Source organism: Heteronotia binoei, chromosome 10, assembly GCF_032191835.1.
Source record: "Heteronotia binoei isolate CCM8104 ecotype False Entrance Well chromosome 10, APGP_CSIRO_Hbin_v1, whole genome shotgun sequence".
Taxonomy (NCBI): domain Eukaryota; kingdom Metazoa; phylum Chordata; class Lepidosauria; order Squamata; family Gekkonidae; genus Heteronotia; species Heteronotia binoei.
The window spans coordinates 55,305,746-55,327,061 of NC_083232.1; the positions used below are offsets into that span (position 1 = coordinate 55,305,746).

At 41.4% G+C, this 21,316-nt stretch overlaps 1 protein-coding gene across 2 annotated transcripts in view; it reads right to left on the bottom strand.

Annotated features, from left to right (window-relative positions):
* The window catches only part of OSBPL3 (oxysterol binding protein like 3), a 117,413-nt gene that overhangs the window by 65,920 nt on the left and 30,177 nt on the right, over positions 1-21,316 (bottom strand). For both annotated transcript variants that reach the window (XM_060248667.1, XM_060248666.1), the window contains exon 2: positions 10,754-10,983. In XM_060248667.1, coding sequence (XP_060104650.1) covers positions 10,754-10,846 — 93 coding nt within the window. In that variant the 5' untranslated portion in view covers positions 10,847-10,983. The remainder of the gene's footprint in view (positions 1-10,753; positions 10,984-21,316) is intronic.

Consider the following 21,316-nt stretch of genomic DNA (forward strand, 5'->3'; position numbering starts at 1 on the left):
CATATAATACCGTAATTCACTATTTATTTATTCACTAACTGCCCCATGGCATCTCATCCGGAAAGGTCTTTCTTAGTGTTACCATACACAGGAACTGAACCAGATTGCTTTCTCTTATGACTGTTCAGATTTATCTCTAGCAGCAAAGAGGAAGTACAAGAGAACAGAAGAAATTTCATGGATGGACTGGCAAGCTTAAATGGCCCAGAAACAAGCCCAGCACTCCAGGAGCCACTCTGCACAGACCCAGTCAGCAGCACTGACAGTTCACCCACTGCCTACGAGTATGGTAACACTGATCACTGCTTCTTTTGAAGGATCTGAGCCAAGTGATTCCTGCAGAGCTGGTGGAGCTGCTGTGGCTTAGCTCTGCTTGTTACCGGCAGCCAGTTACTCTCCAGAGCCGTGGCTGAGTCCAACCCTGGAGATGTAGAGAATGTAGACAGCAGAGAATGCTGATAGCAACCTCCCATAACCATTATATTGGACTTTTCACACAAACCTCACTACTTCTCCACACAAAAAAAGGAACTATTCTCACTTTTGAAGACTCAAGGAGGGTACATCGTGGGGATTATAAAGATGCCACTAAGATTTATGAGGAACATACACCAATTAAAGTGGTCATAAAGATATAACATTTGCTTGGATCAGTACTAAGAGAAGGACACTTTTCATCCTCCAATCTGCCACTGTAGCTTGTTGTGCCCCTCCCCCAAAGGCCCCATGGGTCACTGGAATCTGGAAATAGTATGGATATAAAGTTATCATCTGCGGTGGAAGAGAAGAGTCAGTCCCCTTCTCCAAGACACCTTTCTTTTGGTATCAGTACCTTTCACCAGCCGGAACAAATAGAATTCAAACCCACTGTTGCTAGATCAAATTTCTTTTTTCTGAAACCAAAAATATGTTAATTCCAGGGCAACAATAGCAAGGTGAATGAACCAAATACTAATCTTTAGTGGGGTTCCTCAGTGCTGGTCATGCTGTTACATTTCTTCCTGGAAAATTCTGCCCTTGCATTACACAACTGTTATCAGTAAGTGCTGAAACTTACATTGTAGAAGTATGCCAAATGTAACGTGGAGCAATGACTAAATTGTCAGCTACCAAGGACACTGGAAAGCAGCAAGCAGAGTACAAAGGACACAGTGCTGAATTAAAAAACCATAATAGTCTAGTATTACAAAGTTCTAGAAAATGGCAGGCAAAAGCTCAAGGAACACAAAAATTCCTCCAAAATTTCCCTTCTAGCCATGAATGAGAAACATATGAATGTGTTGCAGTAGGCAAAATATGTCATATGTTGTAAGATGACAGCAACACCTAAGTCAGTCCAATGTCAGGTTAGCATAAGGAAGTGCTAAGGGCAAATAAAGTGCTGGAATAATTAATTGCTACAAGTTGCCCAAAAGTTCAGATGGCTTTTTAAAAAAGGATTTCTACAAAATAACAGAAAATAGGTGTCATGAGCTCTGAGAACGTGACAATAGGTCTGTCAGTGATATTATAGTTAAAAAAACCCTTCCTTCTCTAATAGCAAATGTTGGAAACAAACTGAGGCAACACTGCTGGGTTGCTGACTATGGCCAAGTAGCTGGCCATTGTTTGACATGATGCTGGACTACATGGACCTTTGAACCCACCAAGTCATCTTTTAATCATCTTGTGTAAAATGCCTTTGTTTTCTGGGCCTGTCAAATTGATATTTAATGTAATAAACGAGAAGCCACTAATTTCCTACCTCACAGCATGTAAGAAACTCCCAAAGGCCACATTTTATTTTAGGTCAAAAGAAAAATGAAGCAGTGAGCTACAATAGCTTTTAGCTTGACAGCTCCTTGAACACAGCAGACAACAGTTCCAGACTTTCGTCACAAAGGAAATTCAGTCAGTTGCAGGGAACATTTGCAAGTGCCAAAAATAGAAACTGCTTCAAGGAGGATACTATTTTGCATCACTAGCAACTAAAGCACTTGTGATGGTTCATAAAATTGGTGTTAAAAATTATCTTACGTTTCCACTTACTTTATACTCCCCATTGAGAGCTATTACTGGCACCATGCCTCTCTTGGTACCACACTTGTTTTTACCAGTCCTTAGCACAGTTCTCTGCTGTCATCAAGACAATGTTGGCTAGTGATGAAGTCTTTTGAACTTAGGGGTCAGAGACCTTCCTAAACAACAGATCAAGAGCTGGCTTGCCAAGAAAATTTCTCATCCCCAAGTACAAAAAATACTGTGTCAGTTATAAATGTTGCCTTGCATTAATAATGTGACTTGGGTCATCACAACAACCCAGGAAAAGGCTAGAGGGCAGAACTCAAATTAATTATTAGACTCTGATAATATCCTGCGAGCAAAAGCCAGGATTAGTCCACACACAGCCAGTACAGGAGAATTACACTGGAAGCTTATGCGGAGTTACTTCAGTCTAAACCCACTGAAAGCAGTGAGTTTAGACAGTATTGCAGTCCAAGCTCTGCTCACGACCTGAGTTTGATTCCGGCAGAAGCTGGGTTTAGGTAGCCGGCTCCAGGTTGACTCAGCCTTACATCCTTCCGAGGTCAGTAAAATGAGGACCCAGCTTGACTGGGGAAGGCAATGGCAAACCACCCCATAAAACGTCTGCCAAGGAAACGTCTCATGACGTCACTCCAGAGTCAAAAACGACTAGTGCTTGCACAGGGGACTACCTTTACTTTTTTAAAAACTCTACACAGAACTGCTCTATAAATGTAGGTCTGTCAGTAGAAAAATCTAGCTGAACTGGGACTGATTCCCCACTTCCCTTGTTCTGGTCTTGTTGCTCCTTTTCCAGAGGTGCTTCTGCTGGATTTTGCACAAGCTGCCTCGGGGTGGTAAGGTAAGGTAAGGTAAAATTTTATTTGTATCCTGCCCTCCCCGCCTAGGCAGGCTCAGGGCGGCTAACAACATCTTATACACCTTTCTTCAAATTCTCCACCTTTCTTCAAATTCCCTCCACAGCAGGCAGGATCCTCTGAAAACCAGTTTCTGCCTGCCGTGGAGGGAACTTGAAAAGAGGTGAGGCAACTCACTGCCCTGGGGCAGCTTGTGCAAAATCCAGCAGAAGCGCTGTGGGAAAAAGAGCAAGTAGACCAGAATAAGGCAAGTGGGGAATCAGTCTGGGACATATTTTAATTTTATTTTAACCAGATTTTCTCTAAATCATCTTACAATACAAAACAATAACACAAAAATTAAAACACAAGTTAACCAAACAACAAATCTACCTCCCATCAGCAGACTAATTCATAGGGTGGGAAGTGGGTTAGAACACATGGTAACAGCTCTGCCTTTGATGAAACCTGTCTTTCCCCAAACAGTTTCTGGGCACCACAGTTTAAGAAAGTTGTTGATGTGCTGGAATGAGTCCAGAGGAGGACAACAAATATGGTGAGGAATCTGTAAACCAAGTCCTATGAGAAAAGGTTGAAGGAACTGAGTATTTTTAACCTCAAGAGAAAATGAATTAAAGATTATATATAACCACCTTCAAGAATCTGAAGGGCTGTCATATAGAAGATGGAGCAAGAGTTATTTTCTGTTGCCCTGGAATGTTGGACAGAACTACCAAATTGAAATTAAAATAACTGAAATTAAATTAAAAGAATTTTCAGCTAAATATAAGGAAGAAGTGGAGTTCATCAGTGGAACAAGCTTCCTTGGGAGGTGGTGAGCTCTGGAGGTTTTTAAGCAGAGGCTAGAGGGCCATCTGACAATAATATTGATTCTATGACTATGAATTTAGGCAGATTATGAGAAGGGCAGGAAGGGATGACCGAGTGCTCAGCTCTTGTGGCCCTTTCTTATGTTCTGATGTTTCTTATATGTCCAGGGTAATGCTGATCACCACTTTGGGGTCAGGAAAGAATTTTCCTCCAGACCAGATTGGGATCTGGAGATTTTTTGCTTTCTGCTGGGCAAGTAGCAGTGGTCACTGAGGGTCTGGGGGGAGAGGTAACTGTGACTTTCCTGCATTGTGCAGGAGGTTGGGCTAGATGACCCTTGAGGTCCTTTCCAGTTCTATGTTTCTAGAGTTAGAGGTGTGTGCATATCTAGAAAGACAGACAGATAGATATACACACACTGTATGTGTGTGTATATATATATATGTATGTGTGAGTGTGTGTATATACACACACATATACATATACACACACTGAGAGACAATATGAGCAAGTGTGTGTGCTTTGCCTTTTATATTTAAAATCTAACAAGTGAACAACTAATTCATACAGAGAAATTCCACCAAAAAACAGTCTACTGGCACTTTAAAACATGCATTATTATATAAGCCTTTCTGTGATGCCTTTTTGTCAGATGTAGGAGAGAACTGACTGAGCAACAGGACCCAAAGATGCAATGGGCCTTCCACCTCCGCAGCAACTTAGACTGTTCTTTAGTAGCTAGGATAGAACAAAAGAAGAAACGGCTCCTGGGATTCATATGTTTGTGGGCATAATCCACTAAATCATTTATGTCCATATATCCAAGTAAGATAAAAGCACATTAATTCAAACTTGGAACAATGGATTTCCTTTTTAAGGATATGAATAGCAGCAGAAAGAATGTTACAGCAGGCATTTTAAAGCAATCTTCAGCATTACCTGTGGTCTTTTTTGTTGTTCAGTCGCACAGTCGAGTCCAACTCTTTGCAACCCCATGGACAAAGTCATGCCAGGCCCTCCTGTCTTCCACCATCCTCTGAAGTCTGCTGAAAATAGTGTTTGTTACATCAGTAATACTGTCCAGCCATCTCATCTTTTGTCGTCCCCTTCTTCTTTTGCCTTCTGTCTTTCCTAGCATCAGGACCTTCTCCAGGGAGTGCTCCCTTCTCATTTGGTGGCCAAAGTATTTGAGCTTCAGCATCTGACCTTCCAGGGAACAGTCTGAGTTGATTTCCCTTAGGACTGATTTGATCTTTTTGCAGTCCAAGGGACTCTCAAATGTCTTCTCCAGCACCACATCTCAAAAGCATCTATTCTTCTGCGCTCGGCCTTCCTTAAGGTCCAGCTCTCACAGCCATACATTACTACTGGGAATACCATCGCTTTGACTACACTGACTTTTATTGGCAGGGTGATGTCTCTACTTTTTATTATACTGCCCAGGTTTATCATAGCTGTCCTCCCAAGGAACAAATGTCTTTTAATTTCATGGCTACAGTCACCATCTGCAGTGATCTTGGATCCCAGAAATGTGAAGTCTGTCACTACTTCCATGTCTTCTCCTTCTATTTGCAAAGGTGTGATGGGGCCAGATGCCATGATCTTAGCTTTTTGATGTTGAGTTTCAAGGCTACTTTTGTGCTCTCCTCTTTCACCCTCAAAAAGAGGTTCCTTAGATCCTCCTCACTTTCTGCCATTAGTGTCATCTGCATATCTGAGGTTGTTGATATTTTTCCCGGCAATCTTAATTCCAGCTTGTGCTTCATCCAGGACAGCATTCCGCATGATGTACTCTGCATATAAATTAAATAAGCAGGGTGACAATATACATCCTTGTCGAACTCCTTTTCTTATTTTAAACCAATCAGTTGTTCCATATCCCATTCTGACAGTTGCTTCTTGACCCTTATACAGGTTTCTCAGGAGACATGTGAGGTGGTCTGGTACTCCCATCTCTTTAAGGACTTGCCACAGTTTGTTGTGATTCACACAATCAAAGGCTTTAGCATAGTCAATGAAGCAGAAATAGACATTTTTCTGATACTCCTGTACTTTCTCCATAATCCATCGAATGTTGGCAATTTGATCTCTAGTTCCTCTACCTCTCTGAAACCCAGCTTGAACTTCTGGTAGTTCCTGATCGACATACTGCTGAAGCCTAGCTTGCAGGATCTTTAACATGACCTTGCTGGCATGTGAAATGAATGCAATGGTGCGATCGTTTGAACATTCCTTGGCATTACCCTTCTTTTGGATTGGAATATAAAGTGATTTTTTCCAATCCTGTGGCCACTCTTGTGTTTTCCAAATTTGTTGACATAATGTGTGCATCACTTTAACACCATCATCTTTTAGGACTTTGAATAGCTCAACTGGGATACCATCATCTCCACTTGCTTTGTTGTTAGTAAGGCTTTCTAAAGTCCATTTGACTTCACACTCAAAAATGTGGTCTTTTACTTGCACACAAATTATGCTATTACACTATGAATCTGAGTTTTTAAAAATATAGCCATTGGAGGACCAAGAGTGCAAGTTTGGCTTGTTAATACTTCAGTGCAACCCTTTAATAAAAATTTTAAAACGTTAAATTAGTCTTATCTTCTTTCTACACCTCACAGTACAACTCTAAATGGAGGTACACCCTTCTCAATCCATTGAAGTCAATAACCTTAGAATGGTGTAACTGTTCAGAATCCATTGTCAATATCCCTAATAGCACATATGTGCTAAAATTGCCAGAGTTTAAAAAAATAAAAACAAAATGGTTGGACTTTATATTTTGAGTCAGTAGCAGTCTGAGGGCAGTGGTTAATTTTGTTACAGCATTGCATCTATCTAGAAATAGCAGGCTTCCAAAACTGAAACCAACACAAAACCCCACATTTGTCAGAGTTCTCTCAAGTCTAGCCATCTCTCTCATAGATCACACAAATGTCTTTTCTTTGACAGCACTTCATAGTCCTCTTGTGTACAGATTACAGGATCTCAGTTGATTGAAGTAAGCCAATTACAAAAATTCTTGCATTGTCTGTATTCCCAGAATAACAATACTTTTTTGGGGTGCGGGGGCAGGAAGAACATGCTAACCCATGTGCTGGAAAGCTGGTGCTTCAGACAGAGCACACACAAGATGTCTGCTGAGTTCATGTTGTCCCCTGCAGCTGTTTAAATAGTGTTCTTTCAACATAATCTGATTAGCTTAAATCTCATCAACAGCACAGTCTGTGTGAACAACTGGAAAACATTCAGGGGAACTCTGCCAAATTATAATAAATCAGAGAAATCTGGCTAGGATCCACACAGGAAAGAAATGAAGATGCAAATTACCATCCCAATGAAGTGGAAAAGGAAAGCATTTATTGTTACTTCTTAAATGAGTTTAGATTAGTAGTAGTTTATTTGGAGATAGTCTTATACTGATTTGATTCCAAAATCGCATCTTTTCATATATATATTTTTTATTTTTAAGAAGTCTTATATTTAGAATTAGGTGTCTGGGGGAATCTCAGGCTTTCATTTTCTTATGGAACCTTCATGTTTAAATACAGGATCTCACTGAATACCAGATGCTGGGGTCAAACTATGGAGGGCCCTTGTCTTAATACCCTGCTTCCTAGAAACATCTGGGAAACAGTCTATCTGCCTTTATCTTCCAGTTTCTTTTGAAAACATTCACTATTTCATATTTCCTGAGAAAATCTGAAAATGCTTGACTCGAGTGATTTAAAGAAAGAATGCCTTCTCCAAGCTGGCTGATGGGGTGGTGGGGGCTTTGAGAGCCACACAATATGTGTGAAAGAGCCACATGTGCCTCCTGAGCCACAGTATGGCCACCTCTGGTCTAGCAATATTCTTTGCCGCTGCACTTTTGAACTAACAGTTTCTGAACAGTCTTCAAAGGAGGCCCCATGCACAACATACTACAGTAATGTAACTTGGATAAAATCACAGCATAGGAAACTGTGACCAGATTTTACTTTTGAAGACATGGATACCTTTGACACACTAAGTAAGATGATCTGTATGGCACAGATGATATGTAATGTACTCTGCAGGCGCCAATGCAATAGCTATGTAAAGCGATGTAAAGGCAGATCAGCCTCTTCTAGACTATTTGTTATGATTGGGAATCAAATCAGTAAGTGATTTCCCCCCTGGTCGTGTAATTGTACAGACTACTCTCTTGACTCTACACAGCTTTGCACAGGATACATTGCTCAAAATATTTCCAAACAGCTGATAGTTGTTTGCATCAGCTGGATGCAAGGATTGCTTTTTCAAGAACAGCTTAACAATTCCCTCCCTTCTTAATAATAATAATAATAATAATAATAATAATAATAATAATTTTTAATTTATATCCCGCCCTCCCCACCGAAGCAGGCTCAGGGCGGCTTACATGACATAAATAAATAATTACAATAATACAGCAATAAAATTCATAACATTTAAAAGTACAATTACATTTAAAACAGCGTTTAAACTAATAATTTAAAACCACAGTATGATATGGTTCAGAACCATGCCCTATTTTAAACAAAGCACCAGTCCAGACTCAACTGAGCTACTGCATTCTATCAGAAAGGAGGAACCAAAAATATTTATTTACAAAATTTGTACTTTGCCTTTCTGCCTTTACAATAATTTAAAATGGCTAATAATTTAAAATGTACATGATAAAATCATATCTCAAAACCAATAAATCCACCATGCTAATAAGCATCATTAAAAAGTTTTAAAAACAGAGTTTAAATACATACAAAACATAATATAATAACAACAATTAAAACATTGGGTAGAAAGTAGGGAATATTGAAGGGATGCCAAATGGAGCAAAAATGTCTTCACCCACCGGCAGAAGACTGCAGCAGGATAGATGAACCTCCCTGAGGAGAGAGTTCTCGAGCTTTGGTGATGTGACCAAGAAGGCCCTCTCCCAGGTTGCCATCCACCTTATCTCAGAAGGTGGAAGCACCCAAAATTAGGTCTTGGAAGGTGATCAGGTGGATTTGTAAGGAAGTAAGCAGACCTTCAGGTATGTTGATCAAAACCACATAGGGCTTTGAAGGTCAACAGCAGCACCTTGAAACTGTGCCCAGAAATAAACTGGGAGCCAGTGAAGATGGGCCAAGTCTGGAGTGAAGATGGGCCAAGTCTGGAGTGATATGGTCCCTACTAGTCAACATCCTGGCTGCAGGATGTACCATTCTGTACCATGTTTCAACACACTTCTTAAGGACAGTCACATGTAGACCACATTGCAGTAATCTAATCTAGATGCAACCAAGGCATGCACCACAGGGGGCAAATCTTTTCTGCCCAGGAAAAGCCGCAATTGGCTAACCAACCGCAGCTGGTAAAAGTCACTCCTGGAAGCAGCTGCCACCTGCTTGCTTGCTTGCTTATTTATTTATTATTTTCTCAATTTTAAAACAATTTATTATACTGTAATATATTGTAATAGCACATTATCATTTGTTATTAAAATTAATACATATTTATTATTTTCTATTTATAACCCACCCTTCCCTCAATGGGCTCAGGGCAGGTAACAACAATGAATAAAAGTTAAAATTAAGTTCATATAAAACAATATAGCATTTTAAAAACAAACTCAAATTCTGCAGATGGTGATGTCAATTTACATCAGCTCCTCCCATACATCCTCCAGCTAGTATAAAACACATGACATAACCCCAAGGTAGCAGGTTGACACAATAGAATGCTTTTAGCAGGGCCGCTGCAGCAGGGAGGCCACAGATTGACAAGATGTCCACAGCTTCAATTAAAGGCCTGGTGGTACAGCTCTGTCTTACAGGCCCTGCAGGACTGCAGCAGTCCCCACAGAGCCCTAATCTTCAATGGAAGCTTGTTCCACCAGGTAGGGGCCAGGACAGAATACAACCTTGGCCCAGGTTGGAGCTAACTGGACTTCTTTTGGGTCAGGGATTACCAGCAAATGTTGATCCATGGAGCATAAAGGTCTCGGGGGAGGGGGGTGTACGGGAAGAGGCAGTCCTGCAGATATACTGGTCCCAGTCCGTTTGGGGCTTTAAAGGTCAAAACCAAACCATGAGCTGGATCTGGTACTCAATTGGTAGCCAGTGCAGCTGGCAGAGCACTGGCAACATGCACGCCCGTATGGGCACTGCAGCAAGCAGGTGCGATGCTGCATTTTGCACCAGCTGGAGTTTAGGGGGCAGATTCAACAGCAAGCCTGCGTAGAGTGAATTGCAGTAATCCAGTCTAGAAGTGACCATTGCATGGATCACTGTGGTCAGATTCTGGACGGAAATGTAGGGAGCCAGCTGTCTCACCTGCTGTAGATAGTAAAAGGCAGCCCTGGCAACTATGGTGATCTGAGCCTCCATGGAAAATAAGGCATCCATAATCTCCTCAAGGCTCTGGTCCTTCAGTGCTGGTTACAATAGTGCTCCGTCACAGTACCTACCTGTTTATCCAGCAGTAGGCCTTGGTCCAAGAGAACCCCCAAACCATGAACAAATTGGGCTAGGTTCAAACACAGCAGGCTACATTTCCTCCAAGCAACTTTTCAATACCCTCAGGATATACAAACTGAAGTTTATCAAGGTTTATCTAAGCAAACACAATAAGTCTCAATAATATTTGAGTTGATCCTGTAGAAATAATGTCATCCAAGCTGCAGTGGGTGACAGGAGTTTTGCCAGTATTTTGGTAATGTGGCCATTTTCCCAATAAACATTGTAATGCATGCTTTCTAGCACACAGCCTTTCTGGCAGAAACCCAATTAAGCAACTAAATGATACACTTACTACCAAGTCCTTCATTCAAAGGAGAAAGTTGGTGATGGCAGCTTGGTGAAAGCCAGGCTGCAAGACAGACTCAAGCCATCATTGAACCAACTCACATATAACAAACCTATCCCAATTAGTTCATGTGAATGAGATGGACAAATGGAAAAACAGCAAGCCATCACTAGGAAGTTAAATACATAAAATTTACCTTTTGGTTTGTATTCTTCATAACCACAATATGGTTTTAAACCAACAGAGGTTTACAAAAGATGTGAATTTACCTGTCTACTTCCTTGTTTAGAGGAGCAGCTACTGGTACTTCGTGAAGGTGACAAGACTTTTTGAGACACACCAAGGTTCTTTTCTTCAGTCATGATCTTGGAGACAATTTCTTTTATATCAACTCAATTACTAAACTATTGGAAGTATGGGAAGATGTAGAAGAGAAAGGCAAGAGTCATTGTTTCCCAAAATGCAATCCAGTGTCATTCTTGGTGCTCCAAGGAGATTCCTAAAAGAGAAAAAAAAGACCATTCAAGATGCATGGTAAGTGTGGGCCACAGTAATTCTTTGACACCAGTCAAGACTGTACTTTTTCAGTATGGCATTCCAGCAACATTGCTATACAATTAACAAATGTGATGAAAGATAACAGCCAAGTTTGAAAAGTAGTGATGAATTTGGTTTTAAATGACAGCAATGCAGATTTGTACCACATATTTGGAATTACCTTTTTCAGCGGCTTTCAAAAAGAGGAGTAATACTACTAAACGCATATCTATGTAGTACTATTAAAGATATTTCATAGTGATTCTCAGTAATCTTTATAACAAATCTATAATGTAGGCTTAAGGCTGCCAATGAGAGCTAACAGCAGAGACTAGAGTTGAAGCTGGTTCTGAATTCCAACACAGTGCTATCTTAAGCAGAGTTACACCCTTCTAATTGAAATTACTTCAAAGGACATAACTGCTTGCACTATAATGTTAGCAATTGCAGATTGGCTGTCAGTGATGATGTAAGGCATGGAATACTCTATTTTGCAATAGAGATGTTAGACAAGCTGACCTGTGGGGCTGCTTTTCATAGTCTCCATTTGTTAGAAAGTGGCTAATTCTTGCAGGAATATTTAATGCTGTGGCCATCTTAAATGGCCAAACTAACTCAACCTAGTCCGGAGGGAACAGATTCAAATGTGCATCTGAACACAGCAAACAATAGTAGCTGACTCATGAGGAGAACTAAGTGCTTGATCTAAAAGTGCCAACTTGGATTAGGGAAATGACACAAAAAAATTTAACTGCTGCAGCACAGGAGCTTTGGCAGATGATGAGGTTATTGATTCTGGCAGAAGAATACTTAATAATAGGGATAGCAGCCTGACTACAATCCTGGCCAGACTGCCTCCTTCCCATGAAAATGTATAATGTAAGCAAGTTACCATGGTAACAGCTTCTTCCAATTTGCATATACAAGACTAAAAGGTAACACCTTTTACAAGTTCTTATTTTACCATTCTTATTTTACTATTTCATTACATAAAGTATAGTGTTCAATGGAGCAAAATTCTGAATGGTAACAAGATGATTGTGGAAAGGATCTAAAATGCTGGTCTGGAGGAATAGAGGTTGATTCACAAAGGCAAACCTTATGTTTATAAACACAACACACTCTTTTAAGGCTGTGAAATAATTTGTTTTATAAAAGCTTGGGCAACACCATCTGGAGCAATCTCTTTGTGCTTCCACTATGCATGCAGAGAATACCAAAGCCATTTTTATGCTCTTAAGTTTTATGGGTATTATAACACCACGCTTCTTGACCCCAGTCAACACTGCCATATTTTATACATACTTGCTTTCCTTTTATAGCAAGAACAATACTGTATTATAGCTGTTTGCCTGGTTACCTGTGGTTATTAACTGCAGCCATGTTTATGGGGCAATCCAAAGCAGAGTTATATCCTTTCTCAATCCACTGAAGTCAATTGGCTTAGAAGGATATAACTCTTCTTGGGATTGCACCATTATTCAACCAAACTGTGTGACAACAGCCAGGCAATAGAATGTCTGTTCCAGTGAATCTGAGGTCAGATTTGGCTTCGCTTTGACATCATTTATTGAGAAGGCACACAGGGATCATAACACTACATACCATACTAATTCTTACACATAAGCTCAAAATATATATTTTTAAAAACCAGTGAGATGCAGTGATTACAGTACCAAATTAGGACCTGGGACACCTGAGTTCAAATTCCTACCTAGCAATGAAGCTCACTGTAGCTTCATTACTCACTTACAGTCTTTATCTATTTCACAAGGTTGTCATAAGGACAAAACAGAGGAGAGAACTATGTACATTGCCTTGAGCTGCTTAGGAGGAGGTCAGGATATAAATGCAATGTGATAGGGACAAGATCCAAACTTGTCATTGTCTTCATTGACCTGTGAATAATGGCTGTGTGCTATAATTTGGGTGCCGATAAATGCCATCACTTAACATTATTAGATTGTAACTTGGAAGCACTACTGAATATTTTAGAACTCTGCTGTTAGGGTGCTTGAAATATAATGCAAGATTCAGCAGAGCTCTGAACTATCATCATACTATACATTTCCAGCTTCGAACTAATCTGTGGATAGGCAAAGCTTTTTGCATAGTTAGCAACAGGTTCCTGCCTATTCACAATGTCTCTATAGACATCTGTGCATCACATTAGTAACTCTTTCTATAGGAAATGATACAGATTGGAGCATAGCAGATTTTAGTCTTAACCAACATTATTATAAATAATTGAGGAACCTAAAATTGATACCTTAAAAAAAAAGGCTGTAGCCATAATGTAAGAATATGTATTGCCATTCCTTCACATGCTTTAAAGACTTCTTTTTAAAGCACTAATTCCATTTACTTCTGAAGGGTTCTTTTAAAACAATGTCAGCTCCCTCTTCAACTCTGTATTTTGACAATCAAGGCAAACTGATGGCTAACATTTAACTTTAATGTTCTACAACCAAAGGATATGTGTGTCAACAAAATGCATCAGCATCTTAAACTACTAAGATTTGAACTAGGCAGCAAGGGAGACTCTAGACCAGGGGTCCTCAAACTTTTTAAATAGGGGGCCAGTTCACTGTCCCTCAGACTGAGGGCCAGACTGCTGTTACTGTACAAGGCTGCAGGCCGTCAGTTCTCCATCTTCTGCATCTCTCTCCCTTCCCCACACCACACACCCCAGCCTGGGAACTCACCTCACCTCGATATCACCTCACACTCTGTCTCCGCCACCTCAGCCCAGTGCCGGAAGTGTGCGTTGCTAACGCGAGTTTAGGTCGAACGTCACTTCCGGTCTGATTTTGCCATAACCCGGCGGGCCGCATAAACGTCCTCAGAGGGCTGCATCTGGCCCATGGGCCGTAGTTTGAGGACCCCTGCTCTAGACAACTGATTGTTTAGGTGTCATTTCACATAGGCCATCCCCATGAATGCCTCAGAGAAGTGGATGGGAAGGAACAGAACTGCTCCTGCCACTATACATTCAATTAGCTCTCTAACTGTCCTGTCAAGAAGAAAGTTTTATAGCAGTGCAAACACATACCAACATCCATATGTGGCTTTTCAATATAAGCATCCCCCAGATTATACAGAAAGCAAGCATTCACCTGTACAGGAGATTCAGACCACTTAGGCCTGGCATGGCAATAGGAAGCAGAGTTACACTCTTCTAAATGTACTGAGCTTAGAAGGGTATAACTCTGGTTAGGAGGACTGCACAGTAAGCAAGGGTAAGACTGTGTGTTCAATTCAGTGTGAGACAGGATCAGATTGGGAGTTTGAGGCAATTCACAGAACTTGGCTCTCCAAACCCTTTTAAGTTTTCTCTCCCACTTAGCTACAAGGCATTTTGCAGTAAAAGTGGCTCATTATAAAGTAGAACTCGTTACTTATTTCATTGTCTTTCTTTTGTGTAGAAGAGCTAATACATTTTCAATAAATACTACCAACGTACAGCCAAAAGACCACTAAAACCACAAACTGACTGATGCCAAATTCCAAATGTGTTTCATGTTTCCAACAGTGCTAACCAGAAATCCTTTTTAAGAACACTTTGGCATTAGTCTGTAAGCACTGTTTCACTTCTACAATATGTTGTACTAGTATTACATAGCAACGCATGACTTCATTCCCAGCTCCACCCTCTGGGTTCTCTGAAAGAAAAATTTGAAGAAAGCTGGCAGAGGAGTTGCCAAGGAGCATTTATAAGTTTTTGTCGTTACTTAGCATTTCCCATTACTCTTTTGGAATTATGGCTCATCTCTCACCCAGTGGTTATCCATTGTATTTTTAGAATATACAAAACAGTTACTATAAATACCACCTACTTCATCATTCATGCAGTTCTCCCTAAATGCCACACAGAGAAAACAAGCTAATTTGCAGCCATTGTCTATAAAAGTATTTTAAGTGCACAAAGGCTTAGAGCAATGGGCAGCAATGCTCTTCTAATGTTTGGAGTCATGATCTGCTCAAGGACAACCACCATGGTCTGTCTTCATATTCCATAGAGTCATTTTTTTTAAAAAAAGTGACAAAACCTGACAAGGACAAAGAAAAAATGAAATTAGTGTTGTTAAAAAAACAACACAGGCATGAGTTGTGAATGTGAAGGTAATGCAGGAGACTGAGGAACTTTCCAGAGGATTTCAACAGTAGAAGGATTAGGGAAGAGGACGGCCTTATTACATCAGATATAATAAGGCTTCCCTATAGTAGCCAGGGCATCACCCAGCACCCCTGGTGCTTTGGAGACAGAGAAAGAGGCACAAATGATATTGTCTGGATTTTCTGATATGCTGATATTGTTTGATATGCTAACTTCACATCTGCATTTGCATACAGAAGTGACATTGATGCTTCACACAATACCATTTCTGCACCACACCTGACCTTTCTTCTAACAGCACAGACACAAAGGCAGGCAGGAGGTCCAAACTGCAAAGGGTTGTCTGCCAGGCCCTTTCATTTCCAAACATTCCCTTTCTACAAACAACCTCTCCCATCCCTCCATTCAAAACCAGAATGCCAACCAAAATCACTTAATGGATTGTGCAAGCATTCTAGGTCTCCAGAACTCTTCATTAAGCTAGATCAGGGGTGTCAAACATGTGGCCTGTGGGACACATTCGTCCCCTGTAGGGCTTCTATACAACCCATGAGGAATTGCCTGTCATCCGCTTCCTTCTCCCTCTCTCCTGCTTTCTTCATTGGCATTTTTATATTGCTTCCCTGAGCTTGAGACAGCTGAGCAAAGCAGCCTCTCACTCTTTCCCTCTCCCCCCCCTTTCTTCAAGGGAGGAGGAGGGAGGAGAAGCCTCAGCCAATGAGGCTTGAGTTGGACTTGGCAACCCTATCCAAAGCTCCAAAGCTAATGACTGCTCATGTTCCTGGATGGAAATGCCTACTGTTATAATATGTGGGCAGTAGAAGAAACTTTCTGTACTTCTAGGCTTGCCTTTGACTGCTGCAGAGTTAGGAGACAAGCAGCCTTTATTCCTTCCCTCGCCAAGAAACAATTCCATGAGAGAATAGAAAGGGGAAGATGCCACCTTTGCATGGTGGCATTCTTGTCATTGAAAAATACTAGATAAGGTTTTACCACTGTCAAATAGCTTCCCTATTTAATAGCTTGCCTATTTAACTTCATTAGCAGTTGACCTGCCTTGCTGAGACTGAAAGTAGATTGACAATGAGATAATTATGTGAGGTGCTCTGAACCTTTTCAAGTGCTAAAGCATTATTATTTGCAATCTGAAGACACCTATCAGGAAAGCAAAACAGCAAACATCAAGACTGTGATGGCTAATTTAGACTGATGTCTCTGCTTCCCATCTGTATGTAATAAGGCAAAAATTGCTCCCCTTGCTGGTGGCAGAGGAAGTTTGTGATTTTAAAAACATCAATCATCATGATGTATGTACAGTACAAAGTCTCACAAACCTTTCCTAAGATTAACAGGGTTACCTTCAAAGGGAACTGGCTTAATCTGCATTAAAAAGGGCTCCCAGCAAAACTGTACCTCTGTCTCAATAAGGTCCTACCAACAGTGCCACACCATGTGGTTGAAAGAAGACACTGTCTTTGATAAGACTGGTTATATTTCCTTGTTGAAGGACGGCTCTTATGCAAGTCCTTTGATACAGTTCACTGAATAGAAGCCTCCCTTTTTGGGAATTCAGACTGAGGACTTAAGGTCATCGGAGACAGAACCTGCTTGAACATTGATTCTGAGCTGTTTATATTATTTGGATTTTCTGCACTCCTCTGAAAGATCACAACGAATTTGCTCCCCCCCGCCCCATCTAGGCTTGTCATACCCAAGGGTGTTTCCTGAATATTTAAAATATCAAAATGTTCTACAATATAGAGGAGCTTAATTTATTTTAGCCGGATTAAATGTGATACCTTCTTAGGTAATGGATGGTTGCTATAACTTGAATTTGAACAGATTATGTTTGTGTAGATTGAGGCAAATTGATACATTGATACATTGGAGCATTGTCTCTTGGAATGTGTTTTTACTTGGATAAAAGAGAATTATGTATTTTGCCATTTTGTCAAGGGAGGGCAAATATTTCTACTGGAGAGAAAGTGAGAGTACTCCTAGCAGCTACTCTACACAAAGCCAATTTGGCTACTGCTAAAGTCTTTTCCCAAACTGTAATAAGATATATTAATATGAATAAATAAATTAGCCTTGAGTTGGGCTATTAGGACTGCTTTTAGCTTTACTAGTATGAATACTGCTTTGGGTTGAAAGAGTAGTTTCCTTTAAGAGCCACACCAGAAAACTGAAAAATACTGTTATGAATCTCTAGGAGTGGCACTACTAGAGGGTTTATATTACAAGTGAAGTTCATGTAAACAAACACTCCTTCAAGACAGCCAATCTGGTACTTAATATCACAGCCCACAGAGAAGAAGAAGAGATTGGATTTATAACGTGCTCTTCACTTGGAGTCTCGGAGTGGCTTACAATCTCCTTTCCCTTCCCCTCTCCACAACAGACACCCTGTGAGGTAGGTGGGGCTGAAAGAGCTCTGACAGAAACTGCCTATGAGTGAACAGCTCTAGCAGAGTTATGACAGACCCAAAGTCACTCCAGCAGTTCCATGTGGAGGAGTGGGGAATAAAACCCAGTTCTCCCAGTTAAGAGTCTGCACACTTGACCACTATACCAACCTGGCTCTCAAGACTGACAATGGGCACCAAAGTTCTCTACCTTCATCATCTCCATTGCATATCCAGAACTAACTGCTGTTCTTTGTCCACAAACTCATCTGCCAGGCAGTCACTGCCGATTCTTAGAAACACAGCCATTACAGAGCATTAAGGTTCTTACTGTCTCAGACAGTCCCATCCAGAGTTACTCTAGTACAGGGGTGGCCAAACTGTGGCTCAGGAGCCACATGTGGCTCTTTCACACATATTGTGTGGCTCTTGAAGCTGCCCTGTTGACCAGCTTGGAGAAGGCATCTCTCTCCTTCAATTACTTCTCCAAGCCAGCCAGCGGCTTGGAAAATAAATTTAAAGTTAAGGTTGCTTTCTTTCCACTTCTCCTTCCCCTCCCCTCCATTTTCCTTCCTTCCTGGTTCTTATATTAGGCAAGTTTGGCCACCCTTGCTCTAGTGATTGATTCACTCTCAGTAAACCCAGCCAACAATCTCACAGCAATAGTAACAGGAGACTTCAGTTTACAAGAGAGATCAATAGACTTCTTTCTAAACCAGAACAGCAAACTTGCCTATAGAGAAAGTCAGATTCCACTATACATCAGACAATGTAAGAGGCAAATATCCCAAACAGGATGTGAGAGAAGAAGCTGTGCAAACATTAACCTTTTAACAGGAGTATGCCTGGCAAGACCAAAAATGGATTTCAATAACACAGCCACCATAGCCTTTGTAGACTAACAAATCACATTTAGAACCTAATTTAAGGAAGCTGAGTAGGACCTCCAACATGTGTTTGACCCAACAGGCTGGAAAATGTTTTACTGAACTTGAATAGCTCAGGTACATAAAGAACCCAACAGCAACAACAAAACCCAGACATTCAGTCGATATGTTGTTTAAGCATCCGTGCTTTTTGCTTAAACACCAGGCTGTAAAATAAAGCAAAGACAGATAGATGTTTAAAGCACTTAACAAAATCTCAAAGACCTTCCATTACATATTTTAGATTGACAGTGTGCTGTTTTTACAGGACCTAAAGCATTTGTGACATAGAGGAAAGGACAGGTCCCCTGTGCAAGCACCAGTCGTTTCCGACTCTGGGGTGATGTTGCTTTCACAACGTTTTCACGGCAGACTTTTTACGGGGTGGTTTGCCATTGCCTTCCCCAGTCTTTTACACTTTCCCCCCAGCAAGCTGGGTACTCATTTTACCGACCTCAAAAGGATGGAAGGCTGAGTTAACATTGGGCCAGCTACCTGAATCCAGCTTCCGCCAGAATTGAACTCAGGTTGTGAGCAGAGAGTTCAGACCACAGTTCTGCAGTACTGCTGCTTTACCACTCTGCACCACGGGGCCACAGAGTGGTAAAGAAAACCACAAATCATAGAAACAAAATGAAAGCTTCTGTGCAGATGAAAAGTGGTCCTAGGAAGATGGATGAGAGATGTCTTTAAAAGGCAATAGTCTGTACATATCATTCTATAACTACTTTTCCATAGTTTCACAATTCCTCTTCCCTCCCCAGTAGGAAACTGCAGCAGGGAACTGTGACAGGGCTCTGCATACACAGGCAGCTTTTTGTCCCACTGGAAAGCTCATTTTCTTCCACATCTAGATTGGTAGCTGTGGCTCAGTAGTAGAGCATCTGCTTAGCATGCAGAAGGTCTTAGGTTCAATTCCCAGCACCTCCAGTTAAAAGGATCAGCTAGAAGGTAGTCTTTAAGACCTGAGACCCTATAATGCAGTGGCCCCCAACCTTTTTGGCACCAGGGACCAATTTTGTGGAAGTCAATTTTTCCACGGACCGGTGTGGAGGGAGTGCTACAGTTTTTGCTGCTTCAGACTGCCCCCATGGCCACACCCCATCCCTGCCCCCCCATGGGGGTCTTTAAATGAAGAGCAGGCAAAGATCTCTGCCTCACTCCATGGCCCAGTTGCTAACAGGCCACAGACCGATACTGGTTTGTGGCCCGGGGGTTGGGGACCCCTGCTGTGAAGTCACTGCCAGTCTGAATAGACAGTATTGACCTTTATGGACCAATCGTTTGATTCACTGTAAGTGTGATACCAGGATAGGCACCCTCAGGAACCTAGGTTCTTCTAGGACCCTAAGTCTGGTGCTGGGAAGGCCAGATTCTCCTTGTTTTCTCAAAAGGAAGCCTAATACTTAGAACACTATTACACAAACTCCACTTTCCCATGCAGCAACCACTCCCAGGGAAAGCTTTTCCTGGATTGGTTCTCTTTTAGAAAAGAACACAAAGAAAATTTACTCCACTTTTGGTAATAATTGTTTTATTAACAAATAAAGTAATGTCACGAAGCCATGGGTCTCCAAACACACATTTCCTTAGCACCTCTTCAGGTTCACTACTCACAATGAGAGCTCCATGCTGATCCACAAACTAGGGTTTGTTGGATCTTGGAAATGTCATGGTTATCTGGGTATAACTGTGATGTCCATATTGCTTACAGCATGCTATCAGATTGTACAGTGCTAAATAATATACGTGTGAAAGCTAATCCAATTACCTGAAAGCACTTCCGTGTGGTTGTTTAAGATGACTTGTGCAAGTAGCCCTGTGCATTGCAGCTACTGTGATCATCCTCTAATGTGCGCTCTACATGCAAAATACAGATCAATCTCTTGCTAAATAAAAAGGTGATTCATGCACATGCCCTAAATTAAACAAGCAGCAAAAAGCCTTTAACCTTCCACTTTCCTAATCTCCTAATGGAGCACACACAGACTCCACGGTGTTGCAATGAAGAAAGAAAACTGATAAATTCCCTGATGAGAGGGAACAATTATGTATGGAGACCCTATACCCCCTGCCATTTGCCAGTGAAAGTAGCTTCCTTGTTGAATTTATGATAGAATTCATGCATCGCTCTTTCACAGGCCAACTTGCTTCCTCAAAAACACACAAGAAATGCCTCTCTGGTCTAGGCATTAAAAGCTTCAATTTGAAAACACTCTTGAACACAGTAACCGACTCTTTTATTGTATAGCTGTTAGTCCCTTTGCTGGAGCCTTTGAATATTTCATAGCTTGCTGTCTGCCCTTGTTAGTCTGAAAAGCATAAAAGCTTCAGTCTCATCACTTCTCAAGACTAATTGGATTCTGGAATCTAAACAAAGACAATGTGGTAGATGGATTTACAAACCAATTTTGCTTCCAGTTACTAGGGGTGGGCTACATAACACATTCAAGCCTGTGTAAGGAAATGCCAATGGCAAAACAATAAGCACAGGCCCGTAGCCATGTGGACCCATGGGGGCACTGCTCCCTCCAATTTCCAGGCAGGGCCCCCTCAAATACAAAAGCAGCAGGAGGAAAGCAGGGAGGCAGAGCAACGGGAGGTAGAAGAAGCCACGTGGAATGGGCTGAGGAGGGGGGTGGGGATGGAGCTGCTGGCTGCAAAGTGCCAGAGTAGGGGAGAGGGAGGTGGAAAGAAACCTCCCTCCTTGCATGCAAGGTGCAGTCTCTTCTTGACTCCCAAGTTTTAGGGTGGGCTGCCTTGACTTGGCCACTTTCAGAGTCTCCAGCTTTTGCTCCTACCCCAGAAAACTTCTAAGTGGCAAGCCCCACAGTAGATGTGAAAGGC